At 37.3% G+C, this 24,730-nt stretch overlaps 2 protein-coding genes across 5 annotated transcripts in view; one reads left to right on the top strand and one right to left on the bottom strand.

Annotated features, from left to right (window-relative positions):
* The window catches only part of NSG1 (neuronal vesicle trafficking associated 1), a 43,328-nt gene extending 40,285 nt beyond the window's left edge, over positions 1 to 3,043 (top strand). For both annotated transcript variants that reach the window (XM_056802417.1, XM_056802418.1), the window contains one exon: positions 1,058 to 3,043. In XM_056802417.1, coding sequence (XP_056658395.1) covers positions 1,058 to 1,258 — 201 coding nt within the window. In that variant the 3' untranslated portion in view covers positions 1,259 to 3,043. The remainder of the gene's footprint in view (positions 1 to 1,057) is intronic.
* STX18 (syntaxin 18) overlaps positions 2,409 to 24,730 on the bottom strand; it is a 175,799-nt gene continuing 153,477 nt past the window's right edge. For 2 of the 3 annotated variants that reach the window (XM_001364320.4, XM_007496742.3), the window contains 4 exons: positions 9,481 to 9,539; positions 7,986 to 8,055; positions 5,523 to 5,603; positions 2,409 to 4,342 (listed from right to left, as the gene is read on the bottom strand). In XM_001364320.4, coding sequence (XP_001364357.4) covers positions 4,247 to 4,342; positions 5,523 to 5,603; positions 7,986 to 8,055; positions 9,481 to 9,539 — 306 coding nt within the window. In that variant the 3' untranslated portion in view covers positions 2,409 to 4,246. The remainder of the gene's footprint in view (positions 4,343 to 5,522; positions 5,604 to 7,985; positions 8,056 to 9,480; positions 9,540 to 24,730) is intronic. The other variant, XM_056802416.1, reaches the window with a different exon arrangement.

Below are 24,730 nucleotides of genomic sequence, written 5' to 3'. Positions count from 1 at the left end.
TTAGTGAGAAATAAGATGACAGAAACCCAGAAATAAGGCTACGGGTAGCATCAAGGAAGGAATGAAGTTTAAGAGGGTTCCCTAACCTCCCAGAGAACAGAGCCTAACTTTAAAAAGGCAGAGAAAAGGAGCAGATATCAAAAAACAAAAACCAACACCTTACTATATTTTTTTTTTTATAAAACCCTTATTTTCCGTCTTGAAGTCAATACTGCGTATTGGCTCCAAGGCAGAAGAGTGGTAAGGGCTAGGCAATGGGGGTCAAGTGACTTGCCCAGGGTCACATAGCTGGGAAGTGTCTGAGGCCAGATTTGAACCTAGAACCTCCCGTCTCTAGGCTTGGCTCTCAATCCACTGAGCTACCCAGCTGCCCCCTACTATAGAGAATTTTTATGGTGACAAAGAACAAGGTACAGATACAGAAGAGAGTGAAAGCAAAACAGACACATGCAAAATCCAAAAGAAAAATAGGAATTGGACTCAGATTCTGGAAGAGCTCAAAAAGGATTTCAAAAACCAAGTAAGAGAGGAAGAGGAAAAATAGGGAAGAGAAATAAAAACAATGCAAGAAAAAATGGGCCAAATAAAAAAGCTGATGGAGGATAATCATTCCTTAAAAATTAGAATTGGGCAACTAGAAGCTAATGACTTTATAAGACATCAAGAAACAATAAAACAAGAAATGTGGTGGGGAAAATAGTGGTATTGAAGAGGACTTTGTTGTGGTACCATTTGGGCTTTCTTCTTTAGGCAATGGAGAGAAGCCATGAAGGAGGCTTTTGATTCTGGTTCAGGGAGCATAATTTTCAGATCTGTGGATCAGGAAGAGTATAGGGTGCCCTATGAAGGAGAGGTTGGAGAGGGCAGAGGGCAGAGCAGGAGATACAGCAGAGATAGGAAGCCTTAGTCCCTGAGAGTTAAGTGACATTCTGGCCATGGTCGCTGGCAGCTGGAGGACAAAGGAGAGGATGGTTATGAGAGATTGTGATGGAAATTCAGCAATGTCTGTCTGTTTTGAGATAAAAGGTTGCATCCAAATAATCTGTTTTTCTTTCAGAATAATCAATGCATTCCAGCAGGATTAGAGAACTACTACTCCGAACAGGACTCCAATGCCCGGGGGAAATTTTACACAGTCATAAACCACTACAACTTGGCCAAGCAAACTATCACTCGCTCAGTGTCTCCATGGATGTCAGTGCTGTCAGAGGAGAAACTGTCAGAACAGGAGACGGAAGCAGCTGAGAAGTCTGCTTAGTGGGATAGGCCCATTCTTTACGATATGTCATTTGAAGGTAACCAAGGGACTTTAAGGGACATTTCATTAATATAATTATGGATAATTTAGAGGTTACTCATTTATGGTGCAACTGCTTCTGTCTGCTGATACTGCTTTGCAAATCAAACTTGCTGCAGAACATTCTTGGGCATCAAATCAAGCGCATATCAGCATTGCTTAAAGAGCTCTAATGACATTCCCCACAATAAGAAATCCTCCTCAGTTAGCTAACCCAGAGAGGGCCCGGGATTTAGTGGATGTGGTCAGAAAACAAATGTACACTGGATTGGCCAGGTTTTGGAACTTCAGATAAATCATGCATTTTACCTGTCTGAATGGATACACCTGCTGTTTTTAATCACCCCAGCCATAATTAGAGTGATCTCTCATTCAGTTCAGAGTGAGCTGAGATTAAAAAAATAATTTCTTTCCAGCTCAAATTCAGTGGTAGTGCTGACACCCAGGTCGTCTAGGAATGCCTGGTTTTAGAGGCCTTCGGGGACCATCAGGTGGCATATTTAATCGCATTTCCTCTTCTGTTGTTGATTTGTAAGTGATGATGAGGTTCTCTGCACCCAGGCATGCTCAATGTGGTTTTCTTATCCCTCTCAAGTGAACATCACTGCATTTCCTCTGTGGTTCTGGCACCTCGGTAAAGAGGTGAATTGAAACACACATGTGATCGCTACTAAAAAGCATGAACACATTTCACTATGAATGTACTCGGATGGTGTGAATGCATCTAGGAAATGGAGGGTGTTCTATTTAGATCCTGGGACAACCCTCTTGGATAGTGAGGAAACCCCTTTTTTTCTGTAGATAGTCCATGCTGTAATTTATCTGATAGGAAAGGAAGTCTTTGGTCACACTGGTTCATTTTTATATTCCATTAGAAATTGGTCTACACTGATCTTACTGTTTGCAAGTTAATTGTGAAACACTGTGGGGCTTGGGAGTGGGTTGGGGAGGGAGATAAACATGTAGTGGCTGTTTGAATCTGAGCTTTTTGAATTTCTGAATTGCAAGAACTGAGACCAGGTCTAATAACCCCGAAGAGAAAAGGAACAGGTTCAACGAAGACCAGTGTTGTACCTGCAGGTTCAATTAGTAAAGTTCATTTCACAATCTCTGTAAGAAAATCATCTTTCAATTTTATTCTGAACATCAAATATATGTTTACAAAGTTGCCAGTTAGACATAATAAGTGTGTAAAACAATTAAATATAAAATGATATTCACAGATTTTTTTCCCTCCATGTTATTTTGAAAGTGCTGTTTCTAGTGGACATGTCAAAAGTTTCATAGTTTTTAATAGCTACAAAAATAAACGGCAAACAGTAGTAGGTTGTTCTCCCAGATTTATAGTCAAACAAACATGGTGAGCATGGTCAATCCTATCTTAGGTCCCTTCATTTTTCTTCTAAGACGAATATATTTTATTATCAAGAATGTTTCTAAACAAGGACCGTGCTTTGTTAATTCTATTGTTTTAAGTACCAAACATACAATGAGGGTTCACTGAACAGTTATGTACTGTAAAAGACTCTGAAGGATGTTGCTAAGCTGTGTGGAATGCATAAAAAGCAATAAATTCTGTGCCAAAACTTTTCCTGCATAAAAAACCTGAAATCCATGTAAACACATTATTAAAACAAACCATGTTTGTATTTTTTAGTAGATAATATACTTTATTGACTGTAAATCCAATCGCATGTAACTTTTGACATTTTCACTCTGTGTAAATAAAGTACAATAAGGATATCACTGGCTGCCTAATATCTGTTTCAAGAGACCACATGCATTTCCCAAACATTACAGCAGAACAAGGTTCAAGAACATACTGACAAAGAGGACATGGCAAGGCTTCTTGTCTTGGGGCAGCCCACACAGAGGTGGCTCACAGATGTTGGTTCCTTCAATCAATAACTAATCTTTCCAATTTCTACTCTCTAGGCAGCCAGCTGCTGGGGGATAAAGTAGGCCCAGGACTTCCTTCCAATGTAGATCTCCTTCTCTGTACAAAGAATTCCTCTGAACGCAACTGCAGGAGACTGAGCCTAAAATGAACTACCTGCCGGCCCTGTCACAAAAGCATATAGTGTGATATTTCCATTCAGGAGCCAGTTCCAAAACAGCCCCTAACTTCACTACTGGTTTTTATTTAGGAGTTTACGCCTTGATTCTACCCTAGAAATAAATATTTGCCAAGACTGGCTTCTACAGAGGTGATCTTTGGTGCCACTGTAGCATTTCAGTACCTCATCACTACATGATACATACTCTAAATGATCTATAAATCTTCATTTTTATACTTTTAGTCTATAATAAGCTAAATCATGTTAAATAAATTCATAAGATTTAACAAGTGGACTATCATTTTTCTTGTTCTACAAATACAGTAAGTCTTTGTGAATGAACAATTATAATTAAAAAAAAGATGAGAAATAGCAAGAAGTCAAAATAATCAGTTTGCAGGGAGATTACATATTTTCCCTGAGGTTAAACAAGATGGGAAATTAGGCAGTCTCTCTGCATGATATCTCCATCAAATTAATTTCTATGCATTTTCTATAAACCCAATATACTTTTTATTTTATTTTGATAGGAAGCTGAATTTCTCTACTAGAGCATCGTTTTACGTTTTTAAAAAGGTTTCAGTCAATGATCCATTTTACTTTTTATTACTAAGCTAAAACCTTCAAAGTACAAGAATTCATTGGGTCTACTAAATATACTGAAGTCATTTGAGGATTCTCTTTGTGAGTGTACAGTGTATATACAAACAACCATAATCATAAAATTCTTGAGCCACGATTGTATGACAATTGTATAAAATACCATATAGTATATTCTGCTTTGTTCAAAGTGAAGTATTCTGTGATTTAATGTTCAGATGAGCAAAGAATCAAGGCCTTCAGGAAGAAGACAATCACCCCACCCCCAAACCCTCAAAAATACTCAAGCCAACTAGCTATCATACCAGTCCAGGAAAAGCAAGGAGAATGAACACATCACAAGAAAGAAAAGAATCCAGACACGGAATCCTGCATTGTTTTTAATTGCCTGCAAAACAAAACATTCAATCACTTTCCCAAACTTAAATTTTTGAAAAAGCACAAACATATCCTTTTTGTTCTCTATGTGACCTCTTTATCTAGCTCAAAAATTCTACAATTCTGTGAAGCCCAATTTGGGCAGGAGCCGTGTTCCTCCAAGCTGCTGTGGAAGTCTATTTCCTGCCTGTAGGCCAGGGGTCTCATGGCCTCTCATTAGTTCACACTTTTTAGGCTGCATGGGCTAAGTCAAATTTTGTTTTCAAGCCTTGGCTTTAAGATAAGTATTTCTGTTCCATACCTTCATTTTGAAATCAAAGACACTGCAGCTGAGGGAAGGCTGAGGTTACTTGCCAAAAGAAGCAGAACCAGAATCTGAACCCATGCTGACAATGACATGTACTTTGGCATGTATTTCCTTTAAATACTGAATTGAATTAACTAATAAAGGTGAGAGGCATGTTTAAATGAGTCAGAAATTATACCAGGAAACAAACCAACCTCTCAACAACCAGAAAATAGCCATGCTAACATTAGGTCCCCTTGAGAAGTCTTACAACACTTCTACAGTGCTTCAGCAGAAGCCCTGAAGCTTGATTTAAAATTCATGAACATGCGTAAAAAATAAAATGAACAATAATGAAAGTAAAGTTTGTACTAGCAAATACTTGACAATAGCTAGAAGTAACTAGAGCCAACCTTAGAAAATGAAATAGTGATGATATAAAGCAAGGTTTTGAAAATTAAGCTCGACTTTGCTACTTCCAATGATAAACTGTGAAGAGGGCAGGCTGCAGGCCTGAAGCACAAACTCTTCTAGTTCAGCTCTGGCACCAGGTGAGTGTGTTCCCCTGTAAGAGTATTTTTTCTCTCTGTTTCTTGTTCCTGATTGGGGTTCACAGAATCCAGGGTCTAGCAGGCGAGAACACAGGTCTTATCACACAGGCTCAGAGTTCAGCATATGACTATGAACAAGATATCTCAATTTAGATACTGCATCAGAATCTCCCTAGTAATACCTGGTATTAATATGAATAATTATTATCTAAGCTGTCTCTAGTCTTCCCCCAGTGAGGACAGGTGAGTGAGTAGTTAGGGCAGCACTAGGAATGAGCGCAAAGATCACATCCCAAACCAGATGTCACAAACAGGAAAATTTATCCACAGATTTCCTTAGAACATTTACCTACCTCTCTTATGTCTTCATTACCTTCCTTAATATTCTCTGTTGCACCTACAACTAGCTGATGAATGTTGTCAATCTCAGTTTCCTGTTACAGAAAAAATGTTAGATAAATGCATTTTTAGACAAACAAACAGGTGAATTTAGGAAAAAATGTAGATCTAATAGTCTACTATGGTTTCCAATTACAAGCATGCAATGGCTAAAAAAACAAGCTCAAACCCCAAACTAGATGATTTTTGGCTAATGGATTCTCTCTCTTCTCCAAATATAGTTAAAAAGTATTTATTTTATAAGTGAATGTCTCCTCATTTCTCTTCCTTCAATACTCCCTGCAAAACCAGTAGGAGCAATATTTATACATATTTTCTCATTTGAGAACCCTTTCTTTCACTTTCCAACTCTGAGATTGTGATACTGCTAACATTTAGTTTGAGATAACACAAACATATAAGTGGTGTAATTACAAAGCATATATTACACATTCTTAAGAATAGCATTGAAACTTGATAATGCTTTTATCTTCTAATTATGGTTCTTTAAAGAACCTTAAAGCAAAAGCTAATTAGTTACCAGAATATTAGTTTTCCTATAAGCTTGATCAATATTAATATTCTTGCCATATAGATAAATGAAGGCAGACATTTGCTGCAGGTCTCAAAAACAAAGACAGGATGTAGAAACTCTAAATCCAGTGCTCTGTCAATTTCAATTCTGTGTAATTCTACAAACATTTAAGAAGTACCTAGTGTGCCCAGAGCACTATGTTAAATGCTCTCTTCCGAAAACATCTCCCCAATCTTAGGAGGATCTCCAAGACATGCAATAGGCAAGAGTTTAAAAGAATGAGGCAAATTGAAGAAAACAGCCACTATGAAGAGACTTCTCCAAATCTGAATAAACTTCTGAAGGAGATCAAAATTCATGCATGGTAAAAAGATTATTTCCTTAATTAAGAAGTTGGGACAATTTAGATAAGAATAAGGTTGCAATAATGTGTGCATTATCTATGAAAAAAATTTGCTAAGCAAATATTTTTGAGGTAACTTTTAGCATTTTACGTAGGTGAACAAAATCCTGATGTTTTGGCACCACCATTCTCATACAGTGCATAAATGTGTTAACTTTGGCCATTCATCTAAGGCCTGGGGTTACAACATATATTTAAAGATATTCTGTAATTAAAAATTTTCACCACGACTTTTAATCAGTAAGTACATGCCTTTCCTGTCATTCAACCCAACTGGATAAATTTTTATAATGCACAAATTAATAGCAACAATGGTTATACATGAGAGGCATTAGTTAGAAAGACATACTCCATGGCTCATAGTATTTATTAGCTGTTCTATTAAAGTGACCCTGCACATTTTTTAAACTATAGGCATGTAACAGATCTGTTTTCCCCACAATAAAAAAAATTAATTTCTAATTGCACCACAAACCTGGGCTAATGATATACAAATGTATATTCTACACAAGGGCAAGTCTACTAATTCTATGATGTTAACCGTATCATGTATATGAATAACACTTTAAAATATTATTAGATGCAATGCTTGGTTTAGTTGAAAACACCATCTGTTATTAGATTTTTTAAATGAAATTTAAGATCTGATTCATTATTGACATGTAGCTTAAGGAAAATAAATGTTTTGTTTAAAATTTCTTTTATCAAAATTGCCTACCCTAACAATTAGCAGAAGAGACATTTTGCTCTTCTGAATTATTAGCTTTTGAAAATTAGAGGCATATGGCAGAATTATCAAGTGAGATTTTCTAAGCAAAACAAAATATTTACCAGTTATCTTTTTTTTAGGGAATCTCAAGGTTTCAGGTATGTAATAGGCCACAAAGTATAAGTCATTCTAATAGAAAATGAGATTTTTTTATATATTAAACACTATACAGTTTAGGGAGCAGTGCCATCTTTCCTAATTCAGGTTCTGTTGAACTCCCACACTTTGCCCTTGTATTTCTAGATTAATTTTTATTTTTCAATTACTTATTTTATTCACATGATCCTTCAGTAGAATTATATTTAGCACTTTAATTTTCAATATGCTTTATTAGTTAAATTAAGGCTTATTTTCAATTAATACTGTTAATCTGTTCTGCCAAAATACCATGTTAGGTGAGAATGGAAATGGGGGATGTTTGTCCCTTGACAATATTGTTTAACATGGGGATAGACAGTCAACAAAGCTAAAGTTGCTGGGGTTCCCTCACTCATTTGGCTCATGACCAACTATCTGATTTGTACTGTGAATGATTGTACAGAAGAATTTCATGCTCTTATGAAGACTTGCTTGTGATGGATTAAATATATTAATTATATTAAAAAGAACATGATTTAGAATGTTATAGAGGATATAACAGTATTAGGCAATATCAGAAAAATAATGTGATTAAGAAATATGTAAGTCATTCATGATAAGAACATTCCAGTTTTAAACAGGGATATCTTTACCTGTTGCAAAACTTTTTCAGTGAATATCTCCTGAAGTCTGGAAATTTCAACCACTTTTCCTTCAATTTGCCTTCATAAAAAACCAGAAAGGATTTAACACATTATATGTTAACTACAAAATATATAGACTGATATATATCAAGAAAGAGATAAAATTTCAGTGATAACCATCAATCCCCATAGTAGAGTTAGTGATAACTTTGTCAGAAGTTATAGATCTTTAGTGACCCCCAAAGAAAGTCTTTCCAATGTGATGGTGGATGCAGGCTAGAAAAATCCAAAATAATTAATTAGATAGACAAAATGGCAAGGAAGATTAATTTTAAATATGGTTTTAAACTTTAATTCTTTTTTACTCTTTATCTAGTTTTCCCCATTTTAGTAATCTATGCTGATCCAATGATTAACCTGGCATTCATCAAAAAAGAAGATGGATTATACAAACATTCTTTCCATTGTATGATCATCCTATGAATGAATGTATCAACACATATTTAAATTCTTGCTATGGATTGTTAGAAGGTCTTTGAGAATGGACCCAATGGTGGACTATATATATGTTTTGTCACCTGACTTAAAAGAGCCAGATTCTTGTATGAAGGATACATATAAACTTTTACATTATATGTTTTTCAAAACACACAATCAATTTTATTTTCCAAATATTTGATGAACAATTAAGAGAGTTGTGGCAGGATTATTCCAAACTACACAATACAAAAGATTCCTTAGACTCCATATATATATATATATATTTTTATGAAGGACCTTTTTTAAAAAAATTTTATAAAACCCTTACTTTCTACCTTAAAATCAATACTATGTATTGGTTCCAGGGCAGAAGAGTGGGCAGGGCTAGGCAATGGAAGTTAAGTGACTTGCCCAGGGCCACACAGTTAGAAAATGTCCCAGGTCATATTTAAATCCAGGACCTCCCATCTCTGGGCCTGGTTCTCAATCCACTGAGCTACCCAACTACTCCCAGGATCTGTGGTTTTATCAGTAATCCCTTCTCTAGGGAAGAATCCACTTCAAATAAGCACAAGTTACCAAGGGCTGAAAAAATGTATCTATCGAATGGCAATCAGCTTTCTGATCATGACCTTTCTTGGATGTAGAAAGGCTGGTCTTTGGGTGAAAAATATACTCTATCTCTGTATCTGCATGCAAAACCTTACTTGCTTGGTAGGATCTTTATGCCAAAATAAGGCATTAAGGGAAAACTTGAGAGTCAATATTATATAATTGTTGTTAATAATAACAATGACTATAATTTCTTAAATACTCTATTGGTGCTCTGCTTTCTGCTTTTAAGTACTCACAACAGGCCAGCTATAAGGAAGATCCAAATTCCAGCCTTTTTAAACTCCTTGGTCTATATGGTATTTTTCCCATCAAAATATCACAATAAACATAGAGGCTAAAATTGCTAAGAAAAAATCAAAGTATATTTTGAAAAAACAGGTTAGTTGTCATCAGCAATAGAGAAACATACCTCACTTCATCAAACAAACTGTTCATTTCACCAACAAGTCTCTGATTTTCTTGTTCAAACTGAAAAGGAAAAAGACACACCTTATGGATTGCATCATATTGATTTCTACTCAAATCCAGAGGAAGCAAGAGGATAGATAGTGTGACAAGCAAGTGTGACACACTGAAAATCAATTTGTATTTCAGCAGCCATTCAAGATGTACTTGATGGACATTCCAACAGCTTGAAAAATATTAGGATAAGTCTGGGATTTTTTGTAGTTTCATTTAAAAAAAAAAAAGGTGTCAGTTATGTTTATGGAACCCCCAAGTTGACTGTCCCCTCTTTTGGGAAGTTGCCTTAAGGGAAGTCCCAGACCGACCTTGTCTCAGACTGTACAATAAGCCTTAAAGTATCCAAAGATCTCAGCTTAGATGGAATTAGTAGATATAATCAAATCTTGAGTACCCTTTTGTCTTAGAAGTTGTATCAGAGGCCTCTCCCAAATCTAGCCTCAGGTACTTGCTAGATATGTGACTCTGGGCAAGTTACTTGACCTACGACCATCTCTGTTTCTATAAAACGTAAACTTATAGCCCAGGATTGACATGAGAATCTAATGAGATCACATTTTGAAGAACTGAAACCATAGAGAGTGTTCTATAAATGCTCGCTGTTCTTATTACTTAGAGGGGTTATGTTTCTGGCAACTTGGAAAGAAGGAGAAGAGCACTTGCTCTTCACGCAGAGAATGTGCTTAATGTCTCTTATTCCCCCACCAGGCTGGGAAGAGACTAAAAGATGGGAGTTGAGGGTGAATTCAACCAGCCCCTCTGACCCAATCACCAGAGCAGCCACCTGCTACTTGTGACGGTCTCAGAGAGCCAGAGATGGTAGAGGGCTGATGCCAAAGGAGGACCATCCAGAAGTGAGTCCAAGGTCAGCGAGACCAAAGTTCTTAGGGGAGTCGTGACTTGGAGATTTGGAGCCTGAGAGCTGAGTGTTTGCTTCCCATGTAAGAGTATCTTTTGTTGTTTGCCATCTCCTACCCTCTCAGGATAAACTTAAAGAACTGCCACAAAATGCAAAGTCAGCCTGGCTAGGAGGACCTGAACCCCAGCCCTTTACTGACCCTGATGAATGAAGAGTCATAACCATTTACTAAATCAGTTGGCACTCATTAAGTGCCTATGTGCCAAGCATTGTGCTAAGTGATGAGTATACAAAGAAAGGCAGCAGGTAGCCCTGGCCTCAAAGGCAGAGAGCCTGCAAATGACTATATAGAAATAAATTTTTAAAAAGCATAAATGAGAAGTAATTAAAAGAAAGAAGGCACTTGAATTAAGGGGCCTGGGAAAGACTTCTTGTAGAAGGTGGATTTTAGTTGGAACTTGATGAAAGGGGGAGGCCAAGGTAGCAGAGATAAGGGAAGTCAGAGAACATTCTCAAGAGTTAGGAAATGGAGAATCTTCAGGGAATAGCCAAGAAACCAGCCAAACTGGATCATAGTGTATGTGGAAGAGTATAAGATATGAGAAGACTGCAAAGGTAGGAGTAAGAGGAGGCTTATAAATATCAGACCTCTGACAGATCACTTTTGACAGCTGAATGGAGGATGGACTGACATGAGGAGTGACTGGAGGCAGGGAGACCAACCAGTAGCTATTGCAATAGTCCAGGCATGAGGAGATGAGGGCCTGAACTAGGATGCTATGGGTGTGAGAGAGGGAGTATTCAAAAAATGCTATAAAAAAAAAATAACAGGCCGCGGAAATAGGCTGCATGGGGGGAGAAGTAAAAAGCTGGGGATGATCCCTGGGTTGTAAGGCTGGATAACTGGGACAATGGATGGTTCCCTCAAGAAGAACAGGGAAGTTAGGAAGAAGGTTCAGTTTTACATATGTTGTGTTTAAGATATCTAAGGGACAGGGTTGCTAGGTGGCTTAGAGGTTAGAGACAGGTCTGGCGACAGGAGGTCCCGAGATCAAATATGACCTCAGGTACTTCCTATGGCGTGACCCTGTGCAAGTCACTATTGCCTAACCCTTACCAGAATTTATTTTTAGTATCAATTTTAAGACAGAGGGTAAGGGTTTTGAAAAATGTTTATGAGGATATATGGTGTGAGATGTCTAACAGACAGCTAGAAATGCAAGATCGAAGGTCAGAAGAGGGACTGGATTAGATTTGAATCAGCACAGACATGATGGGATCACTAAGTAAAAGGATACATAGAGTATACATAGAGAGAAGAGGGACTGGGACAGAACCCCGGGGACTCAAGATTATAATGTAGGTCGTGGGCATGACGTAGAGGAAGATCCAGCAGGGGGGCCTGAGGAGTGGTTAGATGGACAGGAGAACCCAGAGATATTAATGTCCCAAAACCTCAAGAAAAAGAAAGTATCAAGAAGAAGGTGAGCAGCAGCAATGTCATAGTATGTAGAAGGGTCAAGAAGGAGGAGAATTGAGAAAAGGCTTTAGATTTGGAAATGAAGAGATTTTCAGTGACTCTGGAGAGAGCACTTTGTGTTGAATGATGATGTCAGAAACCCGATCATAGAGTTAAAGGGAGGGAAAAGAAAGGAAGAGGGAGCACACATTATGCTCAAAGTGCTGAAGAGATTTAGGATGAGTCTGTGGGGACAGACAGAAAGAGGGTTTTCTGAAGTTGGAGGAGGACATGGGCATGTCTATGGGCAGCATGGAGAGAGGTCTGAGACTGAAGATAAGTGATGGTAGGGCTGACAAAGGGGACAATCTGCTGGAGAAGAATGAAGGAATATTATATCATAGTGAGCCAGAGGTGAGGGCAGAGACAGTAACATAAGCATGCAGGTGATGTGAGATAAAGAAATCCTTGATTTTTTTTAGTCAAACATAAGGCAAGATTCTCTACTGAGCAAGGGAAAAGGAAAAAGAGCCACAGAAAGTCTGGTGAAGCTGAAAAATTTTAGAAGAGCTCCTGTGGCAAGTGGGATAATGAGCTAACTTTTAGGTTGTGTAGAAGGGCTGCTTTGCAACAGTGATGGCCCAGTCAAAGTTCAGCAACACGAATATGTAGTGGACCCAGGCAGTATAAGTTTTGTGATTTTTTTCCAACTTGGTTCAGCAGCACATGTGCAGGAGTGAAAGCAGAAGATGGTGAGAGTGATCCAAGGCTGAGGCTTGGCAGGGAAAGATCACTGCTCTGACAAAGGGCCGGGGACTTGACAGAACAATGGACCGAGAACTCTCAGGGTTTGGAATGACCAATCTTGGAAGTTGACTACTCTAATGTTATGCTCAATTATCATGGAAACTAGATGATATCCCCACACTGACCAGTTCTCTTCCCTTTTACTACAGCAATCAAACTTTCCATCTCTTACTCCTGTGACTCAATTGACATATACTGAGGTGAAAATCCCTTCCTCTACTGTCTCTCACTGAGAGGCAGGGAAGTTTAGTAGAAAGAACACAAAACTTGGATTTGAACTCTACCTGTGACACTGACTAGCTATATGACCACAGATAAGTCACTTAAATTTGCTGAGTCTTGGTTCCCTCATTGTAAAATAGGAACATTACTTCTAGTGCTGGCTTCACTGAGTTCTTGTAAGGATTAAATAAAAAGAATGAATATAAAGTACTTTGTAAAGCCAATTATATATCAGCTATTATTATTATTATACTCTTATCAGTATTTATTTCAGTTCTATGACTCTACTATTCGTATCTTCTGTACTTCTGTGCCCTCTGGAACCCCGAGTCTACTGTTAACAAAATTCTCCTCATCTCACATCTCTTCACCTCACATTTCTTTCATCCTTCAGCCATCAAGGAAATTTGGTTTCTTCTGGAAGACATTATACCGTAGACCACCATCTTCAGTAACTTAAGCCCCTGACACACTGGAAGAGGAGACAGTGGGGCATATTCCTTTCCACAAATACCATCACTGTCACCACAATTCACCAGCTTCTCTTCCTCTGAGATTCACTCCACCTAACTACACTACTCGGCAGAAGTACCTTTCCCAATCATCTACCAGTCAGTCAGTTGGTCACCAAGCAGTGATTAAGTGTTTACCATATATCAGGCACTGTCTTAAGGACTAGGAATACACAAAAAGTAAAAACATAGTTTTTGCCCTCAAAGAATTCACGTTTTAATGAGGGGAACAACTTGTAAATGGAAGGCATATACCCATACAATGCAAATGAAAAGTAATGTCAGAGAAAAGAACCTATGGATAGGGTTGGGGAGAGGCCACCCCACCTCCCTTCTTAAATAATGTACCTATGATCTTCCTCTTCATTCTATGTCTTCTCTTCACATCCAAGAACTTCAATCACCTTGAAAGCCTTCCAGTTTACTCTAAAACTCAAATATTTCTTAGGCTTCCTTAGATAGGGTCCAATATTGATTAAAAACATACGATAGTATACAAGTGAAATTATTTGAACTCTTGGCCTGCTCAAAAATTTTAGCATTTCTGTTTATAATCCTAATGACAAAATGCTCCTAATCCATGTTTACAAGTAATATGGGTATAATTTAATACTGAAATGTTCTTCACAATTCCAAAAGATTTAAGATGAAAAATGCTATTGTCTTTAAAAAAATAAAAGAAGGGACTGATGAAGTCTGAATGCAAACTGAAGTATAACTTTTTAAACTTTCTTTTTTGGCCTGTTTTCTCTCACAATATGACAGATATAGAAATAAGTTTTGCATGACTGTTTATGGATAACCTATATTAAGCTGCTTGCTTCTCAATGAATGGGGAAGGAAAGAATTTGGAAATCAACATTTTTAAAATAATGTTTAAAATTCTTTTTACATGTAACTGGAAAAAATTTAAATAAAATCTTCTCCACATATTTTTAACCCCTTTAATGCTAAGCACAAAGTTTCATTTCTTTTTAAGATTCTCTGCAGTTGCAGTTTCTGAAAACTATTGTTAGCTCCTGAGGGAAGAAAGGGACCAGACCACAACATTTAAAATTAATAATCAGATTTAATTCTTTTTAAATGTTTTGATGTAACCTGGGCAAATACCTAATACCTCAGCCCACAAGAAAGAAAACCATCTCAATGGAATGGATACTTAAAATTAATAGTCAGGTGCTTTAAGAAGAGAAAAAAGGCTTAAATTCAAAGTGCAGCTTTTGTAGAACACTTAGTGTGACTGCATGAGAAGGAATAGACAAAAAAAGAGACTACAATGAAAGGGCACTTACAGGGCTAGCATAGACTAAAAAAAAAATAAGATACTGACATCAACCTTTATTAGGTTTCTGAATGATTTAAAATATTTCCTACATTTAAAACCAATAATCATACAATATGGTAGGAAAAGTACAAATGCCAGATGCAATCTAGTAAAAGATCTATGGATACAAAACTGGTAGATATAGTTCCAATTTTAACAGAAAGAGCTGAAAGTGAAGTAGGAAGACTTGGGTCTGAAATGCAGTTTTCTACTTGCTATCTGTGGAACTGTGGGTAAGTAACTATCTTACTAGGCTACAGGTGACTGATGGAGTTAGACTAGATAGCTTTTAAGGTCCCTTGTGGATCTCAAATCTAAAATCTTAGAACTCACTGCTGACTTACTGTGATTTGAATGTGTCACTTATGTGTAGCTCAAATTTTCCTTGTAAAAAAATAAATTGATGTATGGGGCCAATTCTAAGGTTTGATATTAAGGTCTGAAAGGATTTTGAGATCTTAGATATAAAAGTTCCATGTACATTTATTTCAGTATATCATTTTTGCTATTACAAAATAAGGATAGTGATGTAATATTAAAGTGCTTGCATAAACTTTCCTCATTTTCAAAATATAATCACTATACTTTGTTCAGTAAAATTAAGAAATAATTTCCAGGTAACACTGTATTGAGGGCATTGGTCAATACCTTAAGTTAAGGACTTCTTAGATCCCTCATAACTTTAAATCTATGATTCCATGACACATGAAAATGTAGTCATGGGGCAATTGTTCCATCTGCTTCTTTCTTGGCTGGCCTTTAGAAGAAATTATCAGGCAGGGAAGTAAAACTGATAAAATAATATTATTTTATTAATAATATTAGCAGATTTTATCATAATGATATTTGCATATCAAATAATATCAAAATGGTATTTGCATAGGGAAATTTATAGATTTTTTTTTTCCTGAGACAGTCTAGTATAGTAGCCTTTTAGTCCTAAGGCTTCAATTTGTTATCAGTTCTGCCATTGACTAGCTGTGTTCATATACTTGGACCATGTAGCTCTCAGGGTTGTGGTGAAGAAAGTGCTTTGTAAACTATAAAGCACTCTATAAATGTGAATGAATGTTATTTAAATTTGACTTGGTTTCAATATCTAAATGTCTGCTGGCAATGATTAGTCAGTATGGAGAATCATTAAAGTGGTCCAAAGTGTACCTTAACTGCCACTTTCCAAAGAGTCACTGGTCACTGGATCAACTCATTTCTCTCAAGGCTATAATCCAGTATGATATGGGATTTTTTTCCCCTTGAGCCCAATGGCTTTGGAAGTAGGAGCTAATTAATAATAGCACTGTGGATTAACAAAAGTTTAAAAAGATTAAATTAAAAAATTAAAAAGACAATGGAAGGTATAAAACCAATCTTAGGCTAGTTATTTGCTGGTTGCTGAGGTCAGAGGCTACAATGTGTGGGAATCTGCAGAGCTCTTAACTTTTTTTTGCTCTCTGTTGGCACAGGTCTGTTGCTGACCAGTGTCTTTCCAAGTAATTTCAAAGTTTATTGGGATGCCAAGGGTTCCCCCTAACTTCTCAAAGAACCACAGAACTAGAACTAGAAAAGACTTTAGGATCTAGTTCAGTCTCTTCATTTTACAGTCTTTGGTGGTGGTGGTGGGGAGGTCAGGGGGAAAATGGCTGTTTTAGCAATCCAGACAGAAGTTTTGGTATTCTGCTTTATCATTGATCCTAGAAACTATAGGAATGCTCCACCTAATATCATTCATTTCTTCTAAGAAAGTAAAGCCTCCCACCAGTGAGAAGCTTTATGGTAGGAAAATAGAAAAGGGATAGAAGTTTTGGATCCCGCGAAGGGTGTGAAGGAGCCAAGCTTTTGAGATGTCAATAATGAGTCAGTAATCAAATATTATTAATATTTGGGAGCCACAGCCATGCTCCGATCAATGGACGTCACTGAAAGGCTATTTTCCGCCCAGAGATCCTGTTTAACACTACACTGGTCAGAGATGATATAGCTCAGCTGGGAGAATGAATAGAGGCTAATAGAAATAGAGAATGCTATGTATTAGCATTGGAAAAGAAAGAGAGACACTGGCCGAAGGCCAGGCCTCAGGTAAAGATAGAGAGGAGAGAGAAAGGTGGTGATAGCAAACCTGTAGCTCGTCCAAGAAGAAGCAGGAGAGAGAGAGAGAGAGAGGAAGAGGAGGAGCTGGCCACAGGCTTCTCCATTTATTGTACCTGGGATATGCAAATGAACTCAATCCATATTGATAAGTTACATAATGCCTCAATACATATAGATGAGTTACATAGTGTATTGCCATTGGGTAATTGCCAATTAGGACAAGGTGAAGGTGGGGTTTTTATCCTCAGGTGTGTGCCAGGCGCAGAATGGCCATGTGCCTATTCACAAACCTTGTCTCTTTATAACACCTGTGGGCTGGACTGCTACAGAAAGCACAATATTAGGTGAAATAATGTTAAGTAAAATGACATTACAGAAGCAGTTAACTTCAAAAATGATGTCCTAAATGTGAAGCTGACCAAATGACACAATTAGTTTGGAGGTATTGCATAAATGGTATTGTTACAAAACAATGATGATTGCAGCACTCTCATATGGGGTCTTCTCCATTTAGGATGAAGCTACATTTTTATGAATATCCCAGTATTGGAGGGAAGACTCACTATTAATGCATGAAAGGTTCATAGTCTAATTAAAAGACTAAAAAACATTTTCTAGTTAAATCCCTTCTCAAATAAAGGGGAAAAAAAAACCCTCTGCCTTTGGGATAAGTCTTAAGCTGGGGGACTCTTTCTACTCTGTCAAACAACTCCTGTTGCTTAACATCTCTGTTATTTAAAATGATGAATTATTTAGGTTGCAAGATAATATGCTATGAGAAAATATTCAACTCAATAAAAGTAGAGAATCTACTACCAAAAAGATAGAACAAGGTGACAAATTACATAGTGTTTATCCTGGATTTAATGAATAAAAATAATATTTGTGCTTTTTATTGTCTTAATCTATCAATGAATAGATGTGGTTTCACTCAAGACAAATAAAATTAATAGTTTAGGAAAATCAGACATTTTCACTACTGTAACATCAGAAAACAATTTTCTTCCACTCAATCTGACCACAAGACAGATGCTTGTTAACTCTAGACCATTAATATACCTATACTATGGTTAATAAACTGAAATTTACTGTGCAAATCATATAATAGCCTGCAACTATTTTGGACTATATAATGATCCCTCCTATGGGTGACATAATGAATTAAGTTGCTGTTGTAGGGTTTAATTCATCGTACTACCCTGAGGAAGAATTTGGAAACACTAATTGTGAATTATAGGCATAATTTCCTACAACACATTCCAATTTAAAACCAATAGTGAAGTTTACATAATATTTCTTGGTTTTCATTTCCAGGATTGAGTTTTTAAAATAAAGTTTTGGTTGGCCAGACTCTAAGATATAGTACTTAACTAGTGTTCCCAATTAAGGAAGAAATGAAAGGAACATTAAATAGCCTACCATAAAAGAGTCTTAAAGCTAACTTATCAATAAAGTCTATAAAAGTATAAGAAAGTTCTTCTGTCTTCAAATAATCGCTTGTGCACTCTACCACATCAAATCAATGAACATTACTAGGTAGCCTACTATATCAAATCAATGAACATTACTAATACCAATCTATCAGGCTGCTCTCAACTGTATTTTTTTTTTTTTGGTCATATGAGTCTTGATTGGAATGGACTTCCCTCCCCCTATTATCACCTACGGAAGATCTAACATGTTTGTCACTTTCTCTAGGAAGGTGATACTCGAGTTGTAAGGTGATCCCTGCCCCCCGTTTCTTCACAGTCCTTTGACTCTATCTTTTGTGCTCATCACAGGCTGCTTTGTAACTATTTCTGTATAAAGTTTCTGCTCCTAATTAGGTTTATAAATTCCTTGAGGACACAGACTGTGGCCTTTCTATCTTTATAATCCCCTGGGATTGGCATTGGTACTGGCACATAATTTCTTGAAATGAACTGGAATATCACCGTATTCCTTCCTAATGATTTAAGGGACAAGTTTGTTTTTTTAAGCTTAAGATAACTATAAACAAATTAAATACCAGTGATATAGAAAAACATATCATTGCAAAAAAGGTTTCTCATGCATTTAGTTAAAATACCACATTGGATATGATGCTAGTACAGCCAATACTACCTCTTAAAGAACCAGTGTTAATTGCTCTGTCTGACCAATTAGCTCCTCAAGTGATTTTCCAAAAGCACAGGCCCAATGACTATGTTATGCTCTTCAACACACTCCTGGAATTTTCTTTACTGGAACATCAAACACAAACTCCTCAGTTTGGCATAGAATGATCTTCTCAACCTGTCCCTCTCCTCCCTTCTGGTCTCCCTCCAATATCTCCTGGTGCAGCCACACTAAATGAATGGAATGGAAGCTCCTTGAGGGCAGGTCCAGGTGTTTTTGTTTTTTTGTATCTCCAGCACTTAGTATAGTATGTGGCTCATAATAAATACTTAATAAGGTGTTGCTGATCAACTAATTCCACTGATGCAAAGAATGGTACTCAAAGCAAAACAAAAAAAGTAACTACTTTCCCAGAGGGCTAAAAGTGGTTCCCTAGTTTCTGAAACCAGAATGTTTTCCCTAGAATCTCCCTGGGATTAGAAAGAAGAGTATGATTCCAGCCAAAACATGAGCAGATAAGTTGGTAATCAAGAAACCAGAAAAATAAGATGACTAAATAAGATGATTTTTTTCCTCAACTGACAAAGTCAGATAATTAGTGAGAAACTCAATTTTGTTATTGTATGGTCACAACTAATTTCAAGCTTCCTGGACAAATTTAACACACTCTCATAGAGTTCTTTCTGGTCAAATAAAGACCACAAATGAGGACTTCCAAAATTGTTTTGCCAGACTATCTAGCTCTATATTGAGGGATTTGTTTTCTGCTTTTAATTTGCTCACATGGTAAGGATGACATAGTGGAACTGATATGGGGTACAGACTTCCCCTAGACATTCTAACACCCTGATTGTGTAGCATTCCTGAAGTCTAGGAGGGTGACTTTGAGACCTTCTGGCCTCCCCCTTCATTCTTGATGAGCACAGATAGGAACCTCCCAGCTTGCTCCTGATAAACATCTACTTTATGATTCCAGATATCTGATTATCCTCTAAACTGAACAGTTCACCCCCTTTTGACTTTTAGGCATAGAACATAACCACATGATCTATCTCGGGTTCCAGAGATCCAGTAACATGTCATCATCATCCTTTCTCTAGTCATATAAACCCTGTTGTCAATAGGATATATGAAGCCCCAAATCCATCTCCTCTAGAAGGCAGTGCTCTGCCTGCACACTGTCTTCCCAGGCATTTCAACATGAATTCCAAATTAATAAATTTCTTTTTATTTTTAAACTAAATTTTGGAGTCTTGTATTCTTTCAAAGGGTACCTGTCACAAACCCTGGGTTTTTATCATAAAGCTCTCCCACAACAGAACTATTAAAAATAACCCCCTTTATATTTGCTAAAGCTGGAGTTTGTTCTTCTTGTGACTACTCCATTCCCAACTATTTCTTCTTAAACATCTCTGTTTGTCTCCACCTGCTTTCCTATTGAACTTAAAGTATTTCTACATCAAATTCTCTATGTGTATACCCTTTCTTTATCCGTTTCAGATGAGTGAAGAGTCATTGAGATATACTTCCTCCTCTGTGTTGAGATTTTTCTCATATCTCAATTACATAGTATGTGATATATATATTTACATATATATTTATATATGAAATTCCTCTCCCAACCTCCTCATCAATTCCCTGGTATATTCCTTTTCCTCTCTCATATTTTTTCTATTAAAACAAACAAAACAGAATACAATCATACTATAGACTATGCATATTTCTTTCCTGACTTCCTAAATGATGCTAAAGAAAAAAGATTCTTGTCTCTTCTCTCACTATAAGTATAAAAATATTTGGTAATATTTAGCCTCTTACATTTGTTCAAATGTATTCTTGTTTTTCAAAGTCTATATGTATTCTAGTCTTCTTGTATTTCAAAGACTATACCCAACTCTGGTATTTTCATTAGGACTGCTTGAATGTTCTCCATTTTAATAATGGCCCATCTCCCTTTGTAGAATCATAATCAATTTGTCAGGATAGCTCATTCTTGATTTTAAATATCTTTATTTTGTCTTTTAGAATATTATATCCAGGATTTTATCTTCTCCAAAATTTCTGTGGACTAGTTGAGTGATCCTGACTGATTCCTTGTGAATTCCCTGTGACTGCTTGCAGTGTTTTTTTCTTAGAACCAGAAACTCTAGATTTTGGTTATAAAGTTCCTGTATATTTTCAATTTGATGTTTCTATCAGAAGAAGATTGGCTTATTTTTATTTTGCCTCTACCTCTAGCAGATCTGAGCAATTTTCTTTTATGATTTTTTCATTATGGTATCCCTTTTTTGAAATTTGGCCATAGCTTTCAGAAAATTCAGTGATTCTAAAATCAAAACCCTTCAACCCAATTTTTAGGGTAGTTGTTTTTGAAAGTAGGTATGTTCTTCAGACCTCTCAGTATTTTGATGTTGTTCTAATATTTGTTGTCTAGGTGGATTGCTGAGTTCTACTTGTTCCATTTGCTCTATTTTTCATTACTGAGTCTACTATTTAGGTAAAGTTTTTGGTCTTCAGTTCCAAGGTATTCTTCCAAATTTTTCCTTAAGAATTCAAATTTCACTTATTGATGACTTAATTTTCTTTGATTGGGAAGCTTGAACTTGAGAAACATGGAGTCCTTGGCTCACACAGCTCGGATAGGTAAATTTTTTGTCTTATCTTTTGGGGAGCATGCATGGACCCAATAAAACTTGTAGCAGCCACTATCCTATGCCCTCAAGTGAGTATTCTTCCTCCCCATCCTGCTTTCCAGTACCCTTTTATGTGCTGTTTTCTCCTTGTTAGCATGTAAGTTCTTCAGGGATAGGGACTATCCTACTTGTTTTTATTTGTATCACCACTACACATCCCTAACACATAGTAAGCACTTAATAATTGCTACTTACTCACTTACTTGCTCGCTTGCTCTACCTACCTACCTACCTACCTACCTACCTGTCTGTCTGTCTGTCTGTCTGTCTATCTATCTATCTATCTATCCATCTGGTCATCCATCCATCCACCCACACGCCTTCCTAATCTATGTGGAGTCCTAGGTGCCAAGTACATTTAAAAATTTTCTTGAGGCTCTACTTATACTCTCTGTAAAGTTAGATTTACCTCTTGGGCTGCTCATCACTTTCACTGTGTTCAATTTTCTTCTGTTTAATCATATGACTAACCTTAGTTTCTGGCTTGAGATTTAGTGCAGGCTCTATCCTCTCACAGTTCCTGTCAGTCTGGATAGAGAGCTTCTCTACTGTCTTGGACAGAATGACTAGGACTAGACCCCTGCCTCCTGATGCATTCCTTAGTTTCTGTCTTATCTCATGGCCGCCTATTATGGGTGCTTACCTTGGCCTCATTTCTTTCTTTTTCCATATATAATTACTGACTAGGAGTTGGTTTTGTCTCTGGGTATGGCCCTGACTGAATGCTAAGTATTATGCTGGTCTAAGGCCTCCTGGAAGGCTCTTAGAAGTGACTTTCTGGTGTTATGCCACATTTCCTCCCAGGTAATCACCCACTAGTAACAGGCATGTGGATGATCAGGCTCCAAAGGCTCTGCTACAGGTCTGGAACAAATAGCCTGCATGAATGTTTGGGATGGAGATGCATCTTATATTTCTTTTGAGCTACTGAAATTCTGCTTTGCTCATAGAGAACAGTGTCTTCTTTGAGGTGGGAACATCATTTTGGATGGTCCTCTGCCAATATCTCCCATGTCTCACAATAGATACTAAATTTCTTCAGAGAGACCTTGAGAGTGTCCTTGCATTACTTTTTCTGACCCCTGTATGAGTCTGGCTTTATGTGAGTTCTTAGTAAAATAGCCTTTTAGACCAAGTGTGATTGACATTTGAACAATACTACAGCCAGCCTATCAGAGTTATATACTCTGCAGTAAAGTATGACTTCTTGGTAGTTCAGTTCAAGAAAGGATCTCAGTGTGCAGTGCTTTATCTCACTAGGTGATCTTCAGAATTTTCCTAAGGCAGTTTAACAGTTCAGTTTCCTGGTATGAAGCTGATATACTGTCCAGGTCTCACAGGCATACAACAATGAGGTCAGCACAACAGCTCTGTAGATCTTCAGATGGTGCTTTCTTTTGGAGCCTCCCCTAGCTCTGACAATGTATGTGTTATCTTCACCATCTGTGTGTTCATAGTATACTGCCAGGGTAAGTAAACTTATCTACAACATTCAAAATTTCTCCATTTGCTGTATCAGTGGTTCCACATATGGAAGTGTGGTGCTGGCTGGTGAAGAACCTCTATTTTCTTCGCATTAACCAAGGCCAAATTTAGCACAAATGGCAGAGAATCAATGCATGCGTTGTGGCATCTCAGGCTTAGAGTCTGCGATGAGGGTACAATTGTCTGTGAACAGAAAGTTGTGCACCAATTCCCCCTCCACTTTAGTCCTGGCTTACAGTCTTTTCAAGTTAAAATTAACTTATCATTAGTGAGGAAACTGACCTTGAGACTGACTGAAGGCATCTGACAATGCTGAATATATCATGCTAAAAAGCTTGAGAGCAAGCATATATAGCCCTATTTTACTCTACTGGTGACAGGGAAAGCATGAAAGCACTGTTGATTATCCAGAAGCCATGCTGGCATGCTGTCAAGGAGCTGCCTTATAGCACTGATGAACTTCTCTGGGCAATCAAATTTTGCCATGATCTTCCATAAGTCCCCATGACTGAGTATCAAAAGGGCCGTAGGCAGACTAACAAATGTGAACAGACTTCTGTTCTATTTCTGGCACTTTTCCTGGAGTGGATGGGCAGCAAATTCCATTCCTTGGCTCTGAAGCCATACTGGCTCTTGGGAAGATTACCATCTTCTAGGTGAAGGATCAGCTTGTTAAGGAGGACCAGGACAAGAATCTTTACGGGGTAGAATAAAGGCACCCTTGATATACTAGGGGAAAGCCTCCTCTTTCCATATAACCTGGAAGATTTCAGTCAGTTTTTGAATGAGCAGTGGATCCTCTGCCTTGTAAATCTCTGCTGGAATGGAATCAGCAACAGGTGCTTTGCCACATGAGAGAAGCCTAATGGCATTCCAAACCTCTTCTTCAGTTGTGCCTCATACCTTACTGAGGAAAGAGACTATTTTGCATCCATGTCAATGATCATTAATTTTGGGCATAGCCCAAGACTTTGTCCTAGGCCCTCTTCTTTTATCTCTTTATATTCTTTCACTTGGTAATCACATCAGCTCCCTTGGGGGTAATTATCATCTCTATATAATTGATGATCAGATCTACATATTCAGTTCTCATCTCTCTTCTGAATCCCAGAATCACATTATAAACTGCTGATTGAAGATTTCAAACTCAATGTCCCACAGGCATCTCAATCTTAGCATGCCCAAATAAACTCTCTCTGTCTCTCTCTCTCTGTCTCTGTCTGTCTGTCTGTCTGTCTGTCTGTCTCTCTCTCTCTCTCTCTCTCTCTCTCTCACACACACACACACACACACACACACACACACACACACACACACACACACACACACACACACTTCCTTCTCACCTCAGCTTCTAAGAATTATTATTTTCTTTCAAAGCTCAGCTCAAGCACTACATGAAGATTTTCCTTATACTTCTAGTGGCTACTGCCTTCTTCCTCAATTATCTGAAATCTGGCTTTGAAATAGACTCTGAGGGAAGGGCCCATGTCAAGTTTGTCTTTACATCTTCAGTACTTGGTAACTGTTGGGCCAATCATGCAAGGAACAATATTTTGTCTAGTAAATATTTGTTCCTAATTATTTTTAGATTAAAGTGCTTCTCCCCCCATTTCAGTGCAAGAATGGAGTATAAAAAGACCTGATTTTT

This window comes from Monodelphis domestica, chromosome 6, assembly GCF_027887165.1.
Source record: "Monodelphis domestica isolate mMonDom1 chromosome 6, mMonDom1.pri, whole genome shotgun sequence".
NCBI lineage: Eukaryota > Metazoa > Chordata > Mammalia > Didelphimorphia > Didelphidae > Monodelphis > Monodelphis domestica.
Note: the sequence above shows the minus strand (reverse complement) of the source record. Positions and strands in the feature narration are given on the sequence as shown.